This window comes from Hordeum vulgare, chloroplast (genome assembly GCF_904849725.1).
Source record: "Hordeum vulgare subsp. vulgare chloroplast, complete genome".
NCBI lineage: Eukaryota > Viridiplantae > Streptophyta > Magnoliopsida > Poales > Poaceae > Hordeum > Hordeum vulgare.
The window spans coordinates 12,586-30,184 of record NC_008590.1 but is presented as its reverse complement, the minus strand read 5'-3'; the positions used below and the strand labels follow the sequence as shown (position 1 = coordinate 30,184).

The 17,599-nt window shown below is 36.7% G+C and overlaps 5 protein-coding genes and 10 non-coding genes across 15 annotated transcripts; 5 read left to right on the top strand and 10 right to left on the bottom strand. All coding sequences in view use genetic code 11, as the record gives it.

Annotated features, from left to right (window-relative positions):
* Positions 1-138: 138 nt before the first annotated feature.
* On the bottom strand, positions 139-4,572 carry rpoC2 (RNA polymerase beta'' subunit). The gene has a single exon. It carries the CDS (start codon positions 4,570-4,572, stop codon positions 139-141), a length of 4,434 nt encoding a protein of 1,477 aa, YP_874645.1.
* A 209-nt stretch (positions 4,573-4,781) lies between these two features.
* rpoC1 (RNA polymerase beta' subunit) lies at positions 4,782-6,830 on the bottom strand. The gene has a single exon. The coding sequence runs from the start codon at positions 6,828-6,830 to the stop codon at positions 4,782-4,784; it is 2,049 nt and encodes a 682-aa protein (YP_874644.1).
* A 37-nt stretch (positions 6,831-6,867) lies between these two features.
* On the bottom strand, positions 6,868-10,098 carry rpoB (RNA polymerase beta subunit). The gene has a single exon. The coding sequence runs from the start codon at positions 10,096-10,098 to the stop codon at positions 6,868-6,870; it is 3,231 nt and encodes a 1,076-aa protein (YP_874643.1).
* A 1,165-nt stretch (positions 10,099-11,263) lies between these two features.
* On the top strand, positions 11,264-11,334 carry trnC-GCA. The gene has a single exon. It is a non-coding gene; the product is annotated as a tRNA-Cys (tRNA).
* Positions 11,335-12,058: 724 nt separating this feature from the next.
* Positions 12,059-12,148, top strand: petN (cytochrome b6/f complex subunit VIII). The gene has a single exon. The coding sequence runs from the start codon at positions 12,059-12,061 to the stop codon at positions 12,146-12,148; it is 90 nt and encodes a 29-aa protein (YP_874642.1).
* Positions 12,149-12,864: 716 nt separating this feature from the next.
* psbM (photosystem II protein M) lies at positions 12,865-12,969 on the bottom strand. Its single transcript has one exon. The coding sequence runs from the start codon at positions 12,967-12,969 to the stop codon at positions 12,865-12,867; it is 105 nt and encodes a 34-aa protein (YP_874641.1).
* A 777-nt stretch (positions 12,970-13,746) lies between these two features.
* trnD-GUC lies at positions 13,747-13,820 on the bottom strand. Its single transcript has one exon. It is a non-coding gene; the product is annotated as a tRNA-Asp (tRNA).
* A 358-nt stretch (positions 13,821-14,178) lies between these two features.
* trnY-GUA lies at positions 14,179-14,260 on the bottom strand. Its single transcript has one exon. It is a non-coding gene; the product is annotated as a tRNA-Tyr (tRNA).
* Positions 14,261-14,321: 61 nt separating this feature from the next.
* On the bottom strand, positions 14,322-14,394 carry trnE-UUC. The gene has a single exon. It is a non-coding gene; the product is annotated as a tRNA-Glu (tRNA).
* A 452-nt stretch (positions 14,395-14,846) lies between these two features.
* Positions 14,847-14,910, bottom strand: trnT-GGU. Its single transcript has one exon. It is a non-coding gene; the product is annotated as a tRNA-Thr (tRNA).
* Positions 14,911-14,917: 7 nt separating this feature from the next.
* Positions 14,918-14,976, bottom strand: trnM-CAU. Its single transcript has one exon. It is a non-coding gene; the product is annotated as a tRNA-Met (tRNA).
* A 1,127-nt stretch (positions 14,977-16,103) lies between these two features.
* Positions 16,104-16,127, top strand: trnG-UCC. Its single transcript has one exon. It is a non-coding gene; the product is annotated as a tRNA-Gly (tRNA).
* A 679-nt stretch (positions 16,128-16,806) lies between these two features.
* Positions 16,807-16,854, top strand: trnG-UCC. The gene has a single exon. It is a non-coding gene; the product is annotated as a tRNA-Gly (tRNA).
* A 91-nt stretch (positions 16,855-16,945) lies between these two features.
* On the top strand, positions 16,946-17,019 carry trnfM-CAU. The gene has a single exon. It is a non-coding gene; the product is annotated as a tRNA-Met (tRNA).
* Positions 17,020-17,467: 448 nt separating this feature from the next.
* Positions 17,468-17,538, bottom strand: trnG-GCC. Its single transcript has one exon. It is a non-coding gene; the product is annotated as a tRNA-Gly (tRNA).
* Positions 17,539-17,599: the final 61 nt, after the last annotated feature.

Below are 17,599 nucleotides of genomic sequence, written 5' to 3'. Positions count from 1 at the left end.
TAACTGACTTGTTTTACTTATTAAAATAAAAATCTTAAAAATCTAAAATTTAACCTGTTAGTGTTCTAAGTTCAAAAGTCTAGTAAAGTAAAAAATATGTTTTATGTATCCTTAGGGTTAAATGTTAAATGGGGGTTTTTATGTCTCATAAAAATTGTTTGTTACGTCAGAATCTGAAGAAACTAATTCTGTATGGAGAAACAAAAAATCTCTCATTTCCGACGCGAATAGATTTTTTTTTTTTATTTCGAAATAAAGGTTCTTGTCTTGTGGGGAACGATGCACAAATTTTTGGAATCCGGTACCAACAGGTATAATCCCCCCCAGAACTACGTTTTCTTTCAAGCCTTTCAACCAATCAATGCGACCTCGTAGGGCAGCTTTTGCTAAAACTCGAGCAGTTTCTTGAAAACTTGCTTCAGATATGAAACTTTGGGTATTCAGGGAAGCCCTTGTTATTCCCAATAAGATTGCCCGATAATAGATCGATTCATCCAAAGCTCGCCCTGCTCGTTCCGCTCGCAATAGTCCGATTAATTCCCCAGGCGAAAAAACATTAGACATTCCATCTTCGGAAACCCGCACTTTTGATGTTACTTGGCGTATAATAATCTCTATATGTCTATTATGGATCTGTACCCCTTGGGATCGATAAACCTTTTGGATTTTATTAACCAAAGAAATACGACTTTGGGCTATGGTTAGCTCAGCTCCAATCAAGAATCCCCAAGGGACCCCAAGAATTCTTGGTATACGCTCATTCCAATCCTCAATTCTCCTTTCGAGATTGGGGGATAATGAATCAATTGAACGCGCTTCAAAGATTTGTTCCACTTTTGGAAGACCTTGCGTTATGTCACTAGATCTCGATTTTTCATATATAAACGTAACTAACCTATCTCCCTTGTAAAGGATTTCTCCATAATGACCATTAACAGTTGCTCCTGTAGTGGCCAAATAAGGTTTAGCTGCTCTTATAACAAAGGAATCCATATTTACACTGAAAATTTGACCAGATTTTTTTATGTGCGATTTAAATAGACATACATTTTCACAAATAAATTGTCCAAGGTGAATTATTGCCAATGTCTCTTCCCAAGAATCATGATGGACAAAGTGACAATTCAAAAGGAATGGATCCAACATTATGTTACTATCGAAATTGGAAATCCTTTTATTTTCATCTATTAAAGAGTATTTAAGTTCTTGAAGTACTTGGAAGGTTTGTTTCAAATTGTCAACGAACAAATATTTTTTTAGCAGGATTTTATTATGCGTTAGTAAATAGTAAGATGAAGAAAAATGCGATATACTAGCTACAATAGCCCCTAAGGGCCCAAAAATTTCTAGAATAGGAATTCTAGGATTCCATTCTTTTATCGCATTGGGATGTTTTGAATTCTTGAATAAACCAATTCGAGAACAGTTGGATGCCGACAAAATCATCAAAGATTGGTATTCTTTATTTCGATTCAACAAAGTGCCAATAGCTTCTTGATGTTGGCTAAGTGATTCAATCTTCGCCTTGGAATAAAAAGAATTGCTATTGGCGCGATCTAACCTATTATGGGGAGTCGGTCCTCCACTTGTCCTATCATACCTTTTTCGTGTATACGAAATAGTGGACTTGACTAACTCAATTCTTAGGAAATCGCGAATAAGATCATTTGCTCTTACCTCAACAAGGGAAGCACCAGCCTTTTCTTTTTCTTCTTGTTCCCAATTCACTACTAAGCAAGTTCTAACAAATTGACTATTTGTGTGATAAATTCTTTGAGTTAACTTGCTATTTTCATGATAAATAAAATTGACAAGTCGAATTTGGAGATTATTTTCTTCTTGCAAGAGATCCTGCGGGAAAAGTGTTGCTAAATTTCTTCCTTCGTCCATTTCATATGCCACTGTAGGGCGAACGGAAACAAAATACTTTTCCTTGCTCTTGAGAATTTTTTTCCGTTGAACATAGACCCAATTTTTCTTTTTTTTTGATTCCTTAGAATCTTTTTTTTGTCTTTCTGGCGGTATCAAACACCCACCTAATATCTTATCTGCCTCTTCAGGAAAATGAATATCTCCGGAAAATATTTTGAGTTCCGTATGGCTTTTTTTTCTCTTCACTCGGACCAGTCCGCCTAGTCCACTTCTTGTATTTTTTGTGAGTTGTGTATCCACTCCAATAATACTATTGTCAAGTATCTTTAGGGATGAAGATCTCGGCAAGATATGAAGTTCTTGAAGAATGAAAAAAAACCGATCTACTTCTTTTTGGTATTTTAGACTAAATTCTTTTGTTCCTCGATGCTCAATCAAACCCTCTTTTTTTAAGATGGAATCTTCCTCTGGGCTCTCGTATTCGTCCTCTGAGTCTTCTTCTGAGTCTTCCTCTAAAGTACCATATTTTTCCTCGCCGCTTTCCCCGGGGCTGCCATATTCGTCTTCTGAGTCTTCTTCTAAAGTTCCATATTCGTCCTCTTGGGTCCTATATTTGCTCTCTGGGTTCCCATATTCCTCTTCTGAGTCTTTCTCTAAAGTCCTATATTCGTTCTCTGGGTTCCCATATTTGTTTTCTGGGCTCCCATATTCGTTTTCTAGGGTTTCATATTCGTATTCGTCTTCTAGGATTCCATATTTAGATTCTTCTAGGGTTTCATATTCGTCCTCTCGGGTCCTGTATTCGTGTTCTAGGGTCTCATATTCCTCTTCTGAGTCTTCCGCTCGAGTCCTATATTCTTCTTCTAGGGTCCTATATCTAAATTTAACAATTCCTGAACCCTTTTTATCTTTTCTGTATCGGGGATCGTCAAAATAAGCAAAAATAGTATTTCTACGTAAAACACCCATAAAGGGGATTTCAATCGAAATCCCAAAACAGGATATTAGTTCTTTCTCTTGTTCTTGATGATATTGTAATGGAATGACGAACCTATTTCTTCGCTTTTTCGCCAACAAATCTGAATTATCTTGAAAAATAGAAGGATAGATCAAATTCCAATGGCCATTGGACATGATTCGATCCGACGTTGAATAATCAAGAATTTCCCTATCTTTTTTACCATAAGTATTCATTTGATCTTGATCCTTGTGGAGTGAAAAAGACGCTATACTGGATCTGCACATACTTACGGATAATATCCATAAATGGCTTGTTTTTGGTAATCGACGAAGATTACCATATTGATATTCGGGCGCATGGTAAACATCAGTACTCCAGTGCATTTCGCCGTCTGATTCAGAATAAATATGCTTTTGTACCCTTTCTTTAAAATGTAAAGTGGACGTTCCGGCACGAATCTCCGCAATTACTTGTTCAGATTTTACATATTGATCATTTTGCACTAGAATCAAGCTTTTTGAGGGAATATTCACACTATATAGAATATCTTGACTCTGAATAGTTACATGCAAGTCTATATAACATAGAAAAGCAGGCTGTCCATGACGGGTACGTGTGGGGTGAACCAAATTCTCATTGAATTGGATTTTTCCATTCGAAGGGGATCGTACAAGGTCGGCAGTACCCCCTGTGAATACTCCGCCAGTATGAAAAGTTCTTAATGTTAGTTGAGTCCCTGGCTCCCCAATTGATTGACCCGCAATAATACCTACGGCTTCTCCCAATTCCACCAGATCACTATGAGTAGGACTCCGGCCATAGCATAATTGACAGATCCAAGAAGTGCTTCGGCAAGTAAAGGGGGTTCTAATATATATTGGTTGTGCTCGAAATGGTTGTGCTCGAAAGGCAGTTATGAATCGATTGACTAATCCAATTCCAATATCTTGATTTCGCGCGGCAATGCATCGTGAACCGATATATATATCGTCTGCTAATACACGACCAATTAGTGTTTGGACAAAAAGTTTTTCCGTCATCCCATTTTGAGGACTTACAGAAATACCTCGGATAGTACCACAATCTCTTCTACGCACAATAATATGTTGAACTACTTCAACAAGTCTACGTGTAAGATATCCAGCATCTGCTGTTCGTACAGCAGTATCTACAACCCCTTTGCGGGCTCCATAGCAGGAAATTATATATTCTGTCAAAGAAAGTCCCTCGCGTAAATTGCTTTGAATAGGTAAATCAATCATTTGTCCTTGAGGGTCCGACATTAATCCTCTCATACCTACTAATTGGTGTACTTGAGATGCATTTCCTCTGGCTCCTGAAAAAGACATTAGATAGACTGGATTAGAAGGATCCGTTATCCGAAAATTTGAATTCATTTCTTGTTTCAAATATTCACTTGTCGCATACCATATCTCAACAGATTGGCGTAATTTTTCTACCGCGTGTACAGCCCCATAATAATAGTGTTTCTCCAAAAGAAAACTCTGTTGTTCCGCGTCTTGGACTAACCATCCCTTAGAGGGTATTGTTAAAAGATCCTCGATTCCTAACGAAATCGATGTAGTAGTGGCTTGATAGAAGCCCAGAGTCTTTAGTTGATCCAGTATATGGGATGTATATCCCATTCCAAAATGATCTATTAATCTGCTAATAAGTCGTTTCATACCAGTTCCGTCTATCTCTTTATTATGAAAGACCAGATTGGCCCGTTCCGCCATACATAAGTACCCCCTTTTCGGCTGAGTAGGATTCGACAATTGCTGAGTAGGATTCGACAATGGGCCTGAGTCAGTGATTCGAAAATTTAATTAACTTAATTGCCTCAATCTCAATCTGGATTCGCGTGGCAAATAATGATGATACTAGGGAAATCGGAATGCCCCCCGAAAGCAAAGGGGAGGGGCATCGCCGAATCTAACTTTCTTGTTTAGGTAGTGTATGAATAGGCCTGACTAAATCCTTGTACGGCTTCCTCTATTTCTCTATAAAAAGAAATATGACCAAGAGTGGTTCGAATGTATATCGAACGAATTTCTTTTTTTCTATTTCCCATTATTAGATAGTGAGCATAAATCTCATGATAAGTCCCCAAAGATTCATATTGAATTTCAATCGGAACTTCTCTTGACCCAATGACGCGTTGATCCAGGTTCCATCGTAGCCACAAGGGACTATCTAAACTGATTAGTTTTTGTCTATAAGCTCCCAGTGCATCATAAGAACTAGAAAAATGGGGTTCTTTATCTTTCCTATACTTAGAATTATTATTATTGTAATTGACTTTTAAATTTGGATAGTTTCTGAAACTATTATATCTATTTGCACAAATACCTCGACGCTTTCCAATTGTTAATACATAAAGCCCGATAAGCATGTCTTGGGTTGGTACGCAAATAGGATCCCCAATAGCAGGAGATAAGAGATTCATATGAGAAAACATAAGTAAACGGGCTTCCGCCTGAGCTTCCAAGGATAAAGGTAGATGAACAGCCATTTGATCTCCATCAAAGTCTGCATTGAAACCCTTACACACTAATGGGTGTAAAGAAATAGTACGCCCCTCTACTAAAGTGGGTTGAAAGGCCTGTATGCCTAATCTATGCAGAGTAGGTGCTCTATTTAACAGTACAGGATGTCCCCGCATAACTTCTTGAAGTATTTCCCATACAATGGGTTCCTTTTCCCAAATTTTCCTTTTAGCAATCCTGACATTAGAAGTGGCGCGTTTCGTGATTAAATCGCGAATTACAAATAGCTGAAAAAGCTTTATTGCTATCTCTAGAGGTAATCCACATTGATGTAATGAAAGCGAAGGACCCACAACAATGACAGAACGCCCCGAGTAATCGACCCGTTTCCCAAGCAGAGTCTCGCGAAACCTTCCCTCTTTACCTTCAATTACATCTGAAAGTGATTTGTATACTTTATTGTGACCATCCCTCGTCGGTTGCCCGCGGGACCCACTATCAAGAAGTGTATCCACGGCTTCTTGTACCAATTTTTCCTGGCACATTACTAAATCTGCTGGCGCTAATTCACTTCTTTTTAATAGATAGGCAAGATTGTTGTTCCGACGGATAACTCTCTTATAAAGTTCATTAATGTCTGAAGTCACTACTTTATCTCCAGACCTATAAACAATAGGTCTCAATTCGGGAGGAAGAACCGGTAATAAGCACAAAACCATCCATTCTGGTTCTACATTTGTTTGAATAAAATGTTTCGCCAATTGCATGCGTCTAATCAAAAAAACTTTTCTTATTCGTCTTTTTCTATCTTCCCACTCATCTCCACTATACCCCTCGTCTTCTAATTCCTTCCATTCGACCAAAGAATTCTCTATAATAATTCGCAAATCCAAATCTGCTAATTGTTCTCTAATAGCACCTGCTCCTGTCGCAATTTCCCGATTTCGAAATGTTGCAAAGCCTGGGGTAGAAAAAAAGGGAGAAATGCTGTGGTTACAGGATGCAATTTCCTCTTCGAATAAACCTCGTAATCGTAAAAAAGTGGGTTTTTTAGTGCTGGGCCTAGCAAAAGAGAAATCGCCGTATACTAGGCCCTCCAACTTCTTAAGAGGTTTATCTAAAAGATTCGCGATATAACTAGGAAGACCTTTCAAATACCACACATGAGTCACGGGACATGCGAGTTTGATGTATCCCATTTGATATCTTCGTATCCGAGAATCCACAAATTCTACCCCGCATTTTTGGCAAAATCTTTCGTCTTCGTTTTCAGCTCCGCTCGCTCGAGAATTGCCACAACCGCAAATCCCGCTTTTTATGGGTCCAAAGATTCTTTCGCAAAACAATCCATCTTTTTCTGGTTTATCGGTTTTATAATGAAAAGTAGAGGGCCTTGTGACTTCGCCAACGGCTTCTCCATTAGGTAGGTTTTTGTTAGCCCAAGCCTTTATTTGTTGAGGGGAAACGAGTCCAATTTGAAGTTGTTGATGTTTATATTGGTCAATCATAAAATAGAAATAAGAAAAGAATTTATATTTATTCCGATCAAACTTCCTCCCTATTAACCTGGAAGTTCTTTTCAGATACAAGGAAATGATTCAGTTCTAGAGCCAAAGATCGTAGTTCTCGAACGAGCACTCGAAAAGATTCTGGAGGATCCTCATGATTAGGTATTCTTTTTCCCCAGATCGTAGCATTAAGTATTTCTTGGCGAGCTATAAGATGGTCAGATTTATAAGTAAGTATCTCTTGTAAAATATGAGCAACACCAAATCCTTCTAAAGCCCAAACTTCCATTTCTCCTACTCGTTGTCCCCCTTGCTTGGCTCTTCCTCTAACCGGTTGTTGTGTAACAAGTGAGTAGGGCCCAGTAGAACGCCCATGAATTTTCTCATCAACTTGATGAATTAATTTTAAGATATAGGACTTCCCTATTAGAACAGGTTGCTCAAAGGGGTCGCCTGTTCTTCCATCAAATATTCTGCTTTTTCCCGGGTACTCGGGTTCAAATACCCATGGATTTTTTGTTTCTTTACTGGCTTCATATAATTCTGAAAACACAAGTTTTCTTGAAGCCTCTTGCTCATATCTCTCATCAAAGGGTGCTATTCTATAATGTTTCTTTAGCAGATCCCCCGCTAATCCGAGCGAGCTTTCAAATATTTGTCCCACATTCATTCGGGAGGGTACTCCTAAGGGATTGAAGACCATATCAACGGGTGTTCCATCTTGCAAATAGGGCATATCTTGCCTAGGCAAAATTTTGGAAATGATCCCTTTATTCCCATGTCTTCCGGCTACTTTATCCCCAACTTTGATTTCACGTTTCTGTAAAATATATACACGAACCATTATGTCGAGGGGGTCCCTTTGGATCCATTTCACATCGATAACGCGCCCTCTTCCACCTATAGGTAATTTCAGAGAAGTTTCTTTTGAAGTGGAAACCTCAAGGCCGAATATGGCCCGTAATAATCCAGCTTCTGCGATATATGATGATTCGCTCGCTATCTGAGGCGTTAATTTACCTACTAAAATATCACCAGTTTCTACCCAGGATCCCAACCTAACAACTCCATTTTTGTCCAAATTGCGGAGTAAATGTTCTTCTAGATGTGGTATTTCTTTAGTGATTTTTTCAGCGGAGCCCTGGCTTGTCGTATCCGTCTGAATTTCATATTTCCGGATGTGAAAAGAGGTATAAATATCCTCATATACCAAACGTTCGCTAATTAGTACTGCGTCTTCAAAATTGTAACCTTCCCATGGCATATAAGCTACTAATACGTTTTTTCCTAAAGCAAGTTCCCCCCCAACTGTAGCAGCTCCTTCTGCTAAAATTTGTCCTTTTTTAATGGATTTACCCCGTGGAACCCGAGGTTTTTGGTGCATACAAGTATTTTTGTTAGAGCGACGGTGGTTAACTAAAGGAATACTTATAGTCTTCCCACTACTTGATAAAAGTATCTTATGACTATCAGTAGAAATGATCTTTCCCTCGCGTTCGGCTATAACGGAAACCCTCGAATCTAGAGCTGTTTGGCGTTCCAATCCAGTTCCAACAATGCATTTCTCGGACCGAGAAAGTGGAACTGCTTGGCGCTGCATATTAGAACTCATTAAAGCCCGATTCGCATCATTGTGCTCAATAAAAGGAATGAGAGAACCCCCAATAGAAAAATATTGGAAAGGAAAAATACTTCTAACATGAATCTGTTCCCATGCAATAGTCAAGAATTCTTGGCGGTATCTAGCTGGAACAACCTGTTCTTCCTGAATACCTTGATTCAAGGACAAAGAATTTCCTGCTGCTATCATATAATACTCATCTCTATTTGGTGATAGATAAACCACCTGTCTCTCTTTTTTTTCTTTTGCTTTCTCAGCAGATATTTCATAAAACGGACTCTCTATAGATCCCCACAAGTGATCAATTCTCGCATGAATTGCTAAGGATCCAGTAAGTCCAACATTGATTCCTTCAGACGTGTCAATTGGACAAATACGCCCATAGTGACTCGGATGAATATCTCGGCTCCGAAAACTTGCGGTTCTCCCCGTCAACCCTCCAGGACCTAAACAACTCACTTTTCGCCCATGAACAGTTTGTGTCAATGGATTCGTTTGATCAAAAACTTGAGATAATGGGTATGTGCCAAAAAAGGTCTCATAAGTAGTTATTAATAAAATTGAAGTTGAAGTTGGAGTTACCAAAGTTTGGGGAGTCGGTTTCGATTGACGTATGAATACTCTACGAATAGTTTTTTGAACTGCATGTTGTAAACGACCAAGAGCCAATCCGAATTGATCTTGTAACAGATCCGCAACCGAACGAATACGTTTATTTTTCAAGTGATTCATATCGTCATCGTCAAGTATACCCGTTCCAAATTTCATTCCAATCAAATGATCCGTAGCGGCCAATACATCTCGTGGTAACAAGAATGTATTGTTCTGAGGTATATCAAGATTAAGTCTCCGATTCATATTTCGTCGACCAATCCTTCCTAATTCACATTTTTGTTGAAAAAATTTCTTTTGTAATTCCTCGCATAAGGACTCCGAAAATACCAGGTCCCCACCTACACAAGCAAATTGTTGATAAAACTCCAAAATAGCTTTTTCTTTTGACTCAATCCTCTTCTTCTCCTTAGCATTCGGGAAAGACAAGAAAATTTCAGGGTAGGAAACATTATCTAGAATTTCTCTTAGATTCGAACCCATAGCTGATGATAGAACTAGAATAGATATCTTTTGTTTTCTACTCACGCGAGCCCATATCCTTTCTTTTTTATCAATTGCTAATTCCGATCTCCCTCCCCAATCTGATATTATAGTCCCGGTGTAGATAGAAATTCCCTTATGATCTAATTCCGAGCGGTAGTAAATACCAGGACTTAGCAATATTTGATTGATCACAATTCGGTATATTCCATTTATAATAAAGGTTCCTAAGGAATTCATTATAGGAATGTTTCCGATAGAAATGGTTTGCTTTTGCACATCGAAACCAAAAATTAATCTCGCAGATACATATAATTCGGAAGAATAGGTGAGTGATTCATACACAGCATCTCTTTCTTTTATCGAGGGTTCTAGCAATTGATATCCTTTCGCAAATAATTGAAATGCAATTTCGTGATCTGGATCTTTAATTGTTGGAAACTTGTCAAGTTCTTCTGCCAAGGCTTGATTAATGAACCTAAAAAATCCCTCGAATTGGATCTGACTAAATCCGGGTATTGTGGACATTCCCTCGTTTCCATTCCGGAGCATCTTAATCTTAAGTTTCCTGTTTATCAAAGAAAAATTCCATTATCAGCTCACTCTTCATCAATCCCTACGGATTGATCTAGCAATCATGGAATCTATATTCTGTTTACTGAATCACATGAAATTCTAGGGAACTCCACATACGTATTTCATATATGTATTTCATACATATGAATAGAGACCATTTCGACGAAAATTCTAGTTTACCAGGGGTACAAATGAAATGAAAATGAATTGCTAAAATATTCCTACAAAAAAAATTATGCCACTTATACTTTATAATATTCTAATCAGATTGAATGGCAAAGATTTCTCATTTTATCCCCTTTCTATGAATGTAATAAAGCCGTAATATAATACACTAGAAAGTTTTACTTTACTTCGATTTAGAATAGCGTGCTTACTTTAATTTCTAAAAATAATTTGAGGGTTCTTTTTTATTTCGGATCGGAGTAGTATAATTGCTAGAAAATTAAGTATTTCATTGTGGAATTCTAAAATAAAGTAAGTCCCTTTTTTAAGTACATGCCAATCTAATTATCCACCTCTCCCCATATCCATGCTTTTCTTTTATCGTAATTTCACTTGGGTAGGCCAAGATAGTCAGGTTATACTCTAATATCAGAGCAAATTTCCTTTTTTTATTCAAGATATTTAATTTAATACTTTGAAAAATTAAAGCACGATTCCCCATAGAGATATGTACATAAAGGGGATCTTTGGATAATAATGCTGCTCGGACCTAAAGTTCACCTATACACGGATTAAGCATAAAGCCATAATATTTTATTATGCCATTGAAATTGAAGGGGGGGAGATAATACCGATTTAAGAGTAGTTCACTACTGCAATTCAAAAAAGAAAGAGAATTCTAGTTAATGGTTCCAATTTGTTCTGAATTTTGCAGCCTGTGACTAGAAATCCACTTTTCTTCTTTTTCATCTCAATAGAAAGAAATGGGAAGTTTTATTGTGTTAGCAATGTATGTTTTAAGATAGAATCTATCGAGGAGAATAATCGAAACTGGATCAAAAAAAGCAGGAGTATCTTTTTTGAAAAAGATTGGAAAAAAGTAAGTTTAATTATATTCAAAATAAAAGAAAGGGGCTTTTCGTAAGAAAACGTGGATGAATACTTGCTGTTTTCTAGATTTTCGATCGGATTTTTTGGCGGCATGGCCAAGCGGTAAGGCAGGGGACTGCAAATCCTTTATCCCCAGTTCAAATCTGGGTGCCGCCTGATCAATAAAATACTTAGGTTTTCTAGTACTGATCGAATTCAATCAATTTTTACTTCGCATAAGTTCGGGCAAGAGAGTAACTAAGCCTGCCGATACTGGGTTTAGAGAAACCATACCATAGTTCTATCCTTAAACTAGGGTTAGGGTTTGTTTTGGCGGTAGTGGCCAAAATGGTTATCAATAGGGGTGAGGTAGTGTTTCCTTATTCTTTTATTATATGAATTTGAATTGGTTCTTAATTGATTCGATTTGAGAATTTTTAAATACGAGGATAAGATGTCAGAAATCTTGGTATCCAAAGAAAGGTCCCTAAGGGGCATTCTTCTCTTTTTCAATCTAAGATTCCAGAAGGGACTCCACGAAAGAATATCAAGACTTCCTAATTATCATACATTTTTTTATCGTACATCTTATGTGACCTACATACACTAGAGTAACAAAAGGAATAAAAAATCTTCCTATTCCCGCTTCTTCTATTCAGGACATCATTCCCGTACTCTTTCTTTTTTAAGGTAAGGAAAAAAGGGCTTTATAGTATCGTATTTTTAATGCTCTCTAATTCTACAAGAATTCCTATAAGAATTTGTTAGGAGTAAATTCCTTGAACTGATTGATCCATGGCCTTAGGGCAGAAGCCCTTTTTGACTCTGTACCCTTGATTCCACTATGATTATTGATCAATAGTAGAATAATCCCTTCATAGAAATAGGAGACATAATTTAGATGGATATAGTAAGTCTCGCTTGGGCTGCTTTAATGGTAGTCTTTACATTTTCTCTTTCACTAGTAGTATGGGGAAGGAGTGGACTCTAGGGATACGATACTACTAATTGATTAAGTAATCAAATTGTTGTATCAATTCTTTTTTTAATTGATCGTTTTGCATTAATTATTTTGTCAAACGTTATTCTTTAATCTTTTTCTTTAGTTTTGTTTCACTCCTGTAAGAAACTCTTGTATTGTAAGAAAGAGCCATTATACCAATTAAGAATTTCTACTAGAAATGACTAATGGTTAAAAAAAGTTCTATACATAAGAAAATTAGACTTTCTTCCACGGAACTATTCACGGCATATCACACATTTTCCATTTGTTTTATACTCTTTCTTTATTCTTAGAATAATTTTTATTCTCTTTTGAAGCATCTCGCGGGATATTTAAGCATGAAAGATTCGCTGGTTTTTTCCTTTTACTTTTTACTATAGTCTATTCTTATATTATTTTTCTTTCCTTCCATGGATTCTTTGGTCAAGAATTGTCTTCGATTTTTTTATTTTGACCTGATTGAAATTAAGTGGATGCAATGAAAAAAGAAATTGAATTAGACTACTTAACTATTTCAATCTACTAATCTATTCTATGTAGATTCAAAGATAATATAATAGAAAGACTCTAAAGTGTCGTAGAAAAAACTATATGTAGTTCTTTCTACCACACTTTAAGATTCCAACCAGATCCTTTCATTTAAGACTTGGATTTTTTTTATTTAATCCCTTTTTCATTTCTTCAATGATTAATTGGAATTCCACTTAATTATTTTGGCTGACTGTTTTTACATAAATAATAAGTAAAAAAGAAGTAGGAATTAGAATGAACAGTGCAGTAGCAATAAATGCGAGAATATTGACTTCCATAACCTCTTTATTTTTTATTTTCACAATAACTCGGGATGTAATCCCATGGAGAGGAAAAAGGGGTATCTTGTAAATTCAAGGGTAGGGCTTGCATTCTGATAATACTGAATCAATTCAATATTATGAATATCGGATCTATCAAATCAATTCATGGATGAGAGTTATATAGTATAACATAGGAAGATCCTATATCCATACTAAGACCAAAATGGGTTTTTTGATTGGATTAGGAATTCCCTCTTTTTTAATCCTTTTTTTTCTACTTTTTCTTTTCTATATCTCTAACCCACGAGCTTTCTTAATCTTATACAATTTCTCTTCCTTTTTCTTATAGTTATACATACAATTATGTATGTATTATATGAGCAACTTTCTATGGGTCACATAGACATCCAAATAAGCAGTAGAAGTGAGATGGGGAAAAGAGGTCTGAAATAAAAAGGGAATACAATTTATGTATGGATTCCGGTAAAATACCGGTACTCTATTCCATAACAGTGGAATAGGAAATTAAGATGAGGATGGTATCATCATAAAGAAAGATAGAGTAATATCCTAAAATTCTACTAATCCACATATCGTATGTGTGTCTTTCTTTATCTTTATCGATCGGGAGTAGTGAAAAAAATTCCTATACTCCTTCCCTCCCTCTTTAATGAGAGATGCAAAATAAAAAAGTGAAGTAAGGGTGCCCTATGGGTATTTGATCTTGCTCCCTGCCCCTTTTTTTTCATGGAAAAAGGAAATATGAATTTCTCCATTCATTGAACCCTAGTTCGGGACTGACGGGGCTCGAACCCGCAGCTTCCGCCTTGACAGGGCGGTGCTCTGACCAATTGAACTACAATCCCCGCGGGGTGTATGGCATACCCATTCTTAAATAGAACCATAAGAAGATTCGATTCGTCTGTCGTACTCTAAGAAATAGACGAATCATATACTACATACCCACATATTAATATTATATTATACGTGGGTATAGTGAGAGTGACATAACTAGTATGTCGTGATTTTTTATCACTAAAAATGGATAATAATCCACCCTTCAACAAGAAAAACTCTTTTGTTTGTAAGAAAGGAATGAGAGAGATATGGATTAGAAAAAAAAATCCCCTTTTTTATTTCTCTTTTATTTCTATAGATCAGACATTTTATTTTATGGGAGAAAAACAAAAGGATTTAGTTCATATTCACGAAGCCCTAGATTTTTGGGCCGAGCTGGATTTGAACCAGCGTAGACATTGTCAACGAATTTACAGTCCGTCCCCATTAACCACTCGGGCATCGACCCAGGAAGAATTTATTCTAGGGTTTTTGCTAATCTATGATTAACCTCCTTTCATAATACTCCCTACCCCCAGGGGAAGTCGAATCCCCGCTGCCTCCTTGAAAGAGAGATGTCCTGAACCACTAGACGATAGGGGCATCACTAGACGATAGGGCCATATACAACCGCTCGTGATTATACTATAATCATAGTATGAGCAGTTTTTTTGAATTGTCAATATACTCGAAAAGTATAACTAGATCCAAAGCAAAGAGTTTTTCTAACTTTTCTGCTATGTTTTCATCTAGGATTTTTTTAGTTGATGGTTAGATTAATTCATGGATCATCCTCTACCTTTTAGGGAAATTCATTTTAAATGTATAGAATAAGAATGGATTACTAAAAGGGATTCTAGATTAGTTCAGTACAGGTAGTTATTTTATTGATCTAAGATAAGATGAAAAAGAGTCCAATTTTTTTTTTATTTCCATTCCGTGCTTCATTTAGTGTTCAGACCAAAAATGCATTCATCCCGCACTAAGTCATAAAATTCTCTAAAGAGAAAGCTTCAAAAACAAAGAAAAAAGCGAATCAATTTAGTAGAAAAGTACTCTATCAGATTCGAACCAATGACTTACGTCTTAGCACGAGATTACTCTACCACTAATTTAAAAAGCCCTTTATCGGATTTGAACCGATGACTTATGCCTTACCATGGCATTACTCTACCACTGAGTTAAAAGGGCTTTTTATTTAATTCAAAAATTTGCCACTTTGATTTCCCATTATGGGTCTACTGCATAATGTACATATTATATATATATAATATATAGAGATATAGAGAGAGACATTATGTATAGATTGTATATGTATTGATATCTTGAGAGCTCAAAATAAAATTAAGAAAAAAAAACATACCCAACTCTTCTTGGTTCATGGTTTTCCGTTTCCGAAGGCTAGTAAAATAGGCGGATTCTGGAACCCCAAGGATTCAATGGTATATGGAAAATATAAGATTTCCAATCCTAGCGGGAAAAGGCAGGGAACAGATACCCAATAGGATAGGATCCTTGGGAGGAACTTTTGGTAATGGCCTTGATCCTCTATGCTATTTTTTATGTGTTCTTAGTTCTATTGAACTTTTTTGATTCTTTTAAACAAGAATCTAATAAACTAGCATTGAGTCAGTGGAAAAAAGGAGAGAGAGGAAAGTGTTAAATGGAGAGAGTCGACTAATCATAGACTTTTAGGATCTTCTTTACATCAGGTAAATCTGTCAGCCCTGTCCGTTTTTTTCTTTAAGTTACGACTCTTTAAGTTACAACTCTTTGCTTCTTACTTCTATCAAGCCATAGGGAAAGTCTATGATGAATTTGGAAAACTCATCTCACTCTTACTCTATGGCTCGGACTTAATGGGGGAAGAAAACATCTTCTATAATTTCTTTTTTGTTCAATTCTGGACAAAAAAGAAAAGGAAAAAAGGAATTTATAGGGACAGTGTTACCCCCTATATCCCCTAGTTTATATTGTAGGAATAATAAAACAATTTAGCAGTCTGGCACACTTACGTCCTCGCAAAGTAAATAATGATTATTGTAGTCGTAACCGTAGAATAGGATAGGATCCTAATCAAAATAAATACATTTGGTTCAGGCGCTATTAGCAGGGTAAGAAGAGATTTATTTTACAGACCAGAGGGAGAGGGGCTATCTAAATCCTAAAGTAAAGGCGCGCGATCGAAGTAGAAGTACCAATGGCTCAGTGTCATGAACCTTCTCCATCTGATTCAATAAGGGGGAATTAGCCTCCTTGTCAAATGGCTATCCTTGACAAAGGGTACCATTTATACCATAATATACAATGTAGCGGGTATAGTTTAGTGGTAAAAGTGTGATTCGTTCTATTAATAACTGAATTTGAAATGATATACTTAAGGCATCCTTAAGTTTTTTTTTATATTCCGATGAAAACTTTAGTTCTTATAAAGGATTAAATCCTTTTCCTCTCAATAGCATATTGAGGAAGAATATACATTCTGGCGATTTGTACCCAAAAACTAATTTAAATTGCATCCAAAATAAAAATTGGATTATGATATGAGTACAGAGTCGCGAAGCATAATTTTGCATTGGATTTAAGTATTCCAATTTTGAAAATATGAGTAAAGGATCTATGGATGAAGATACAAAAAAGTTGATTTCCAATCGTAACTAAATCTTCTTTTGTTAAAGGATAAGGAAGCCAAATAGCTAAAAAACGATAGTTTTGGTTTACTAGAACCATCCGCATATTGTTTCAGCTCGGTGGAAACCCAATTCTTTTCCTCAGGATCTCTTGAATGAAATTAGGGAACGAAGTAAGTAGATTAGATGGATTTAGATAGAATTTCTATCTCCTACTCTATAAGGATCATCTAGAAAGCAGAGAGCTTTGGTTCCATTCAAATAGAAAAGCTGACATAGATGTTAAGTGGTGAGAATATCCATAAAGGAGCCGAATGAAATCAAAATTTCATGTTCGGTTTTGAATTAGAGACGTTAAAAATAATCAACCAACGTCGACTATAACCCCTAGCCTTCCAAGCTAACGATGCGGGTTCGATTCCCGCTACCCGCTCCATTCTGTATAAAAGGAGTATTCTATTTGTCTAGACATGTTAAAGGCTTGTATTCAAGCCTTTTTTGTCCACCAGTTTCTGGTACTACAGAGCGGAGTAGAGCAGTTTGGTAGCTCACGAGGCTCATAACCTTGAGGTCACGGGTTCGATTCCCGTCTCCGCACTTAGCAGTCTCTATAAAAGGAGTATTCTATTTCTCTAGATATGGTAGAGGGGCGTATCCAACCCTTTTTTATTCATTAGTTCCGGGCCCTAGAGGGCAAAATTGAGCAATTTGCGAAGCCACTTGCCTTCACAAAAAGAAGGCGCAAGGCTTCTCCCTACCTTGCAGAAAATAAAAATGAAATGAAAGGGACAGTCTACCTCTCCCTTCCTTTTAAAAACAGTTTGCCCGTTGTTTGTCTCAGTTAATACCCAATTTTGGGGCTCTGTTGGCTAGTTCTATTTCTGCCTCCGGAGCGCCCTCTTTTTTTGAGGGGGATGCAAAGGAAGGGTAAATATAGTAAGGGATACGGCACTAGACTAATACTTAATTAATACTTAATTTAATATAAGTAGTTAAACAATTAACTAGACTAAACTTTTTATCATAGTACTTTGATAAATTAAGCGGGCGAGCGGCGGGAATCGAACCCGTATCTTCTCCTTGGCAAGGAGATGTTTTACCATTGAACTACGCTCGCTACGGTATATATTTTATAGCGTATATCCGCTTGGGTCGACCGTCTATGTCTGGGTCGACCG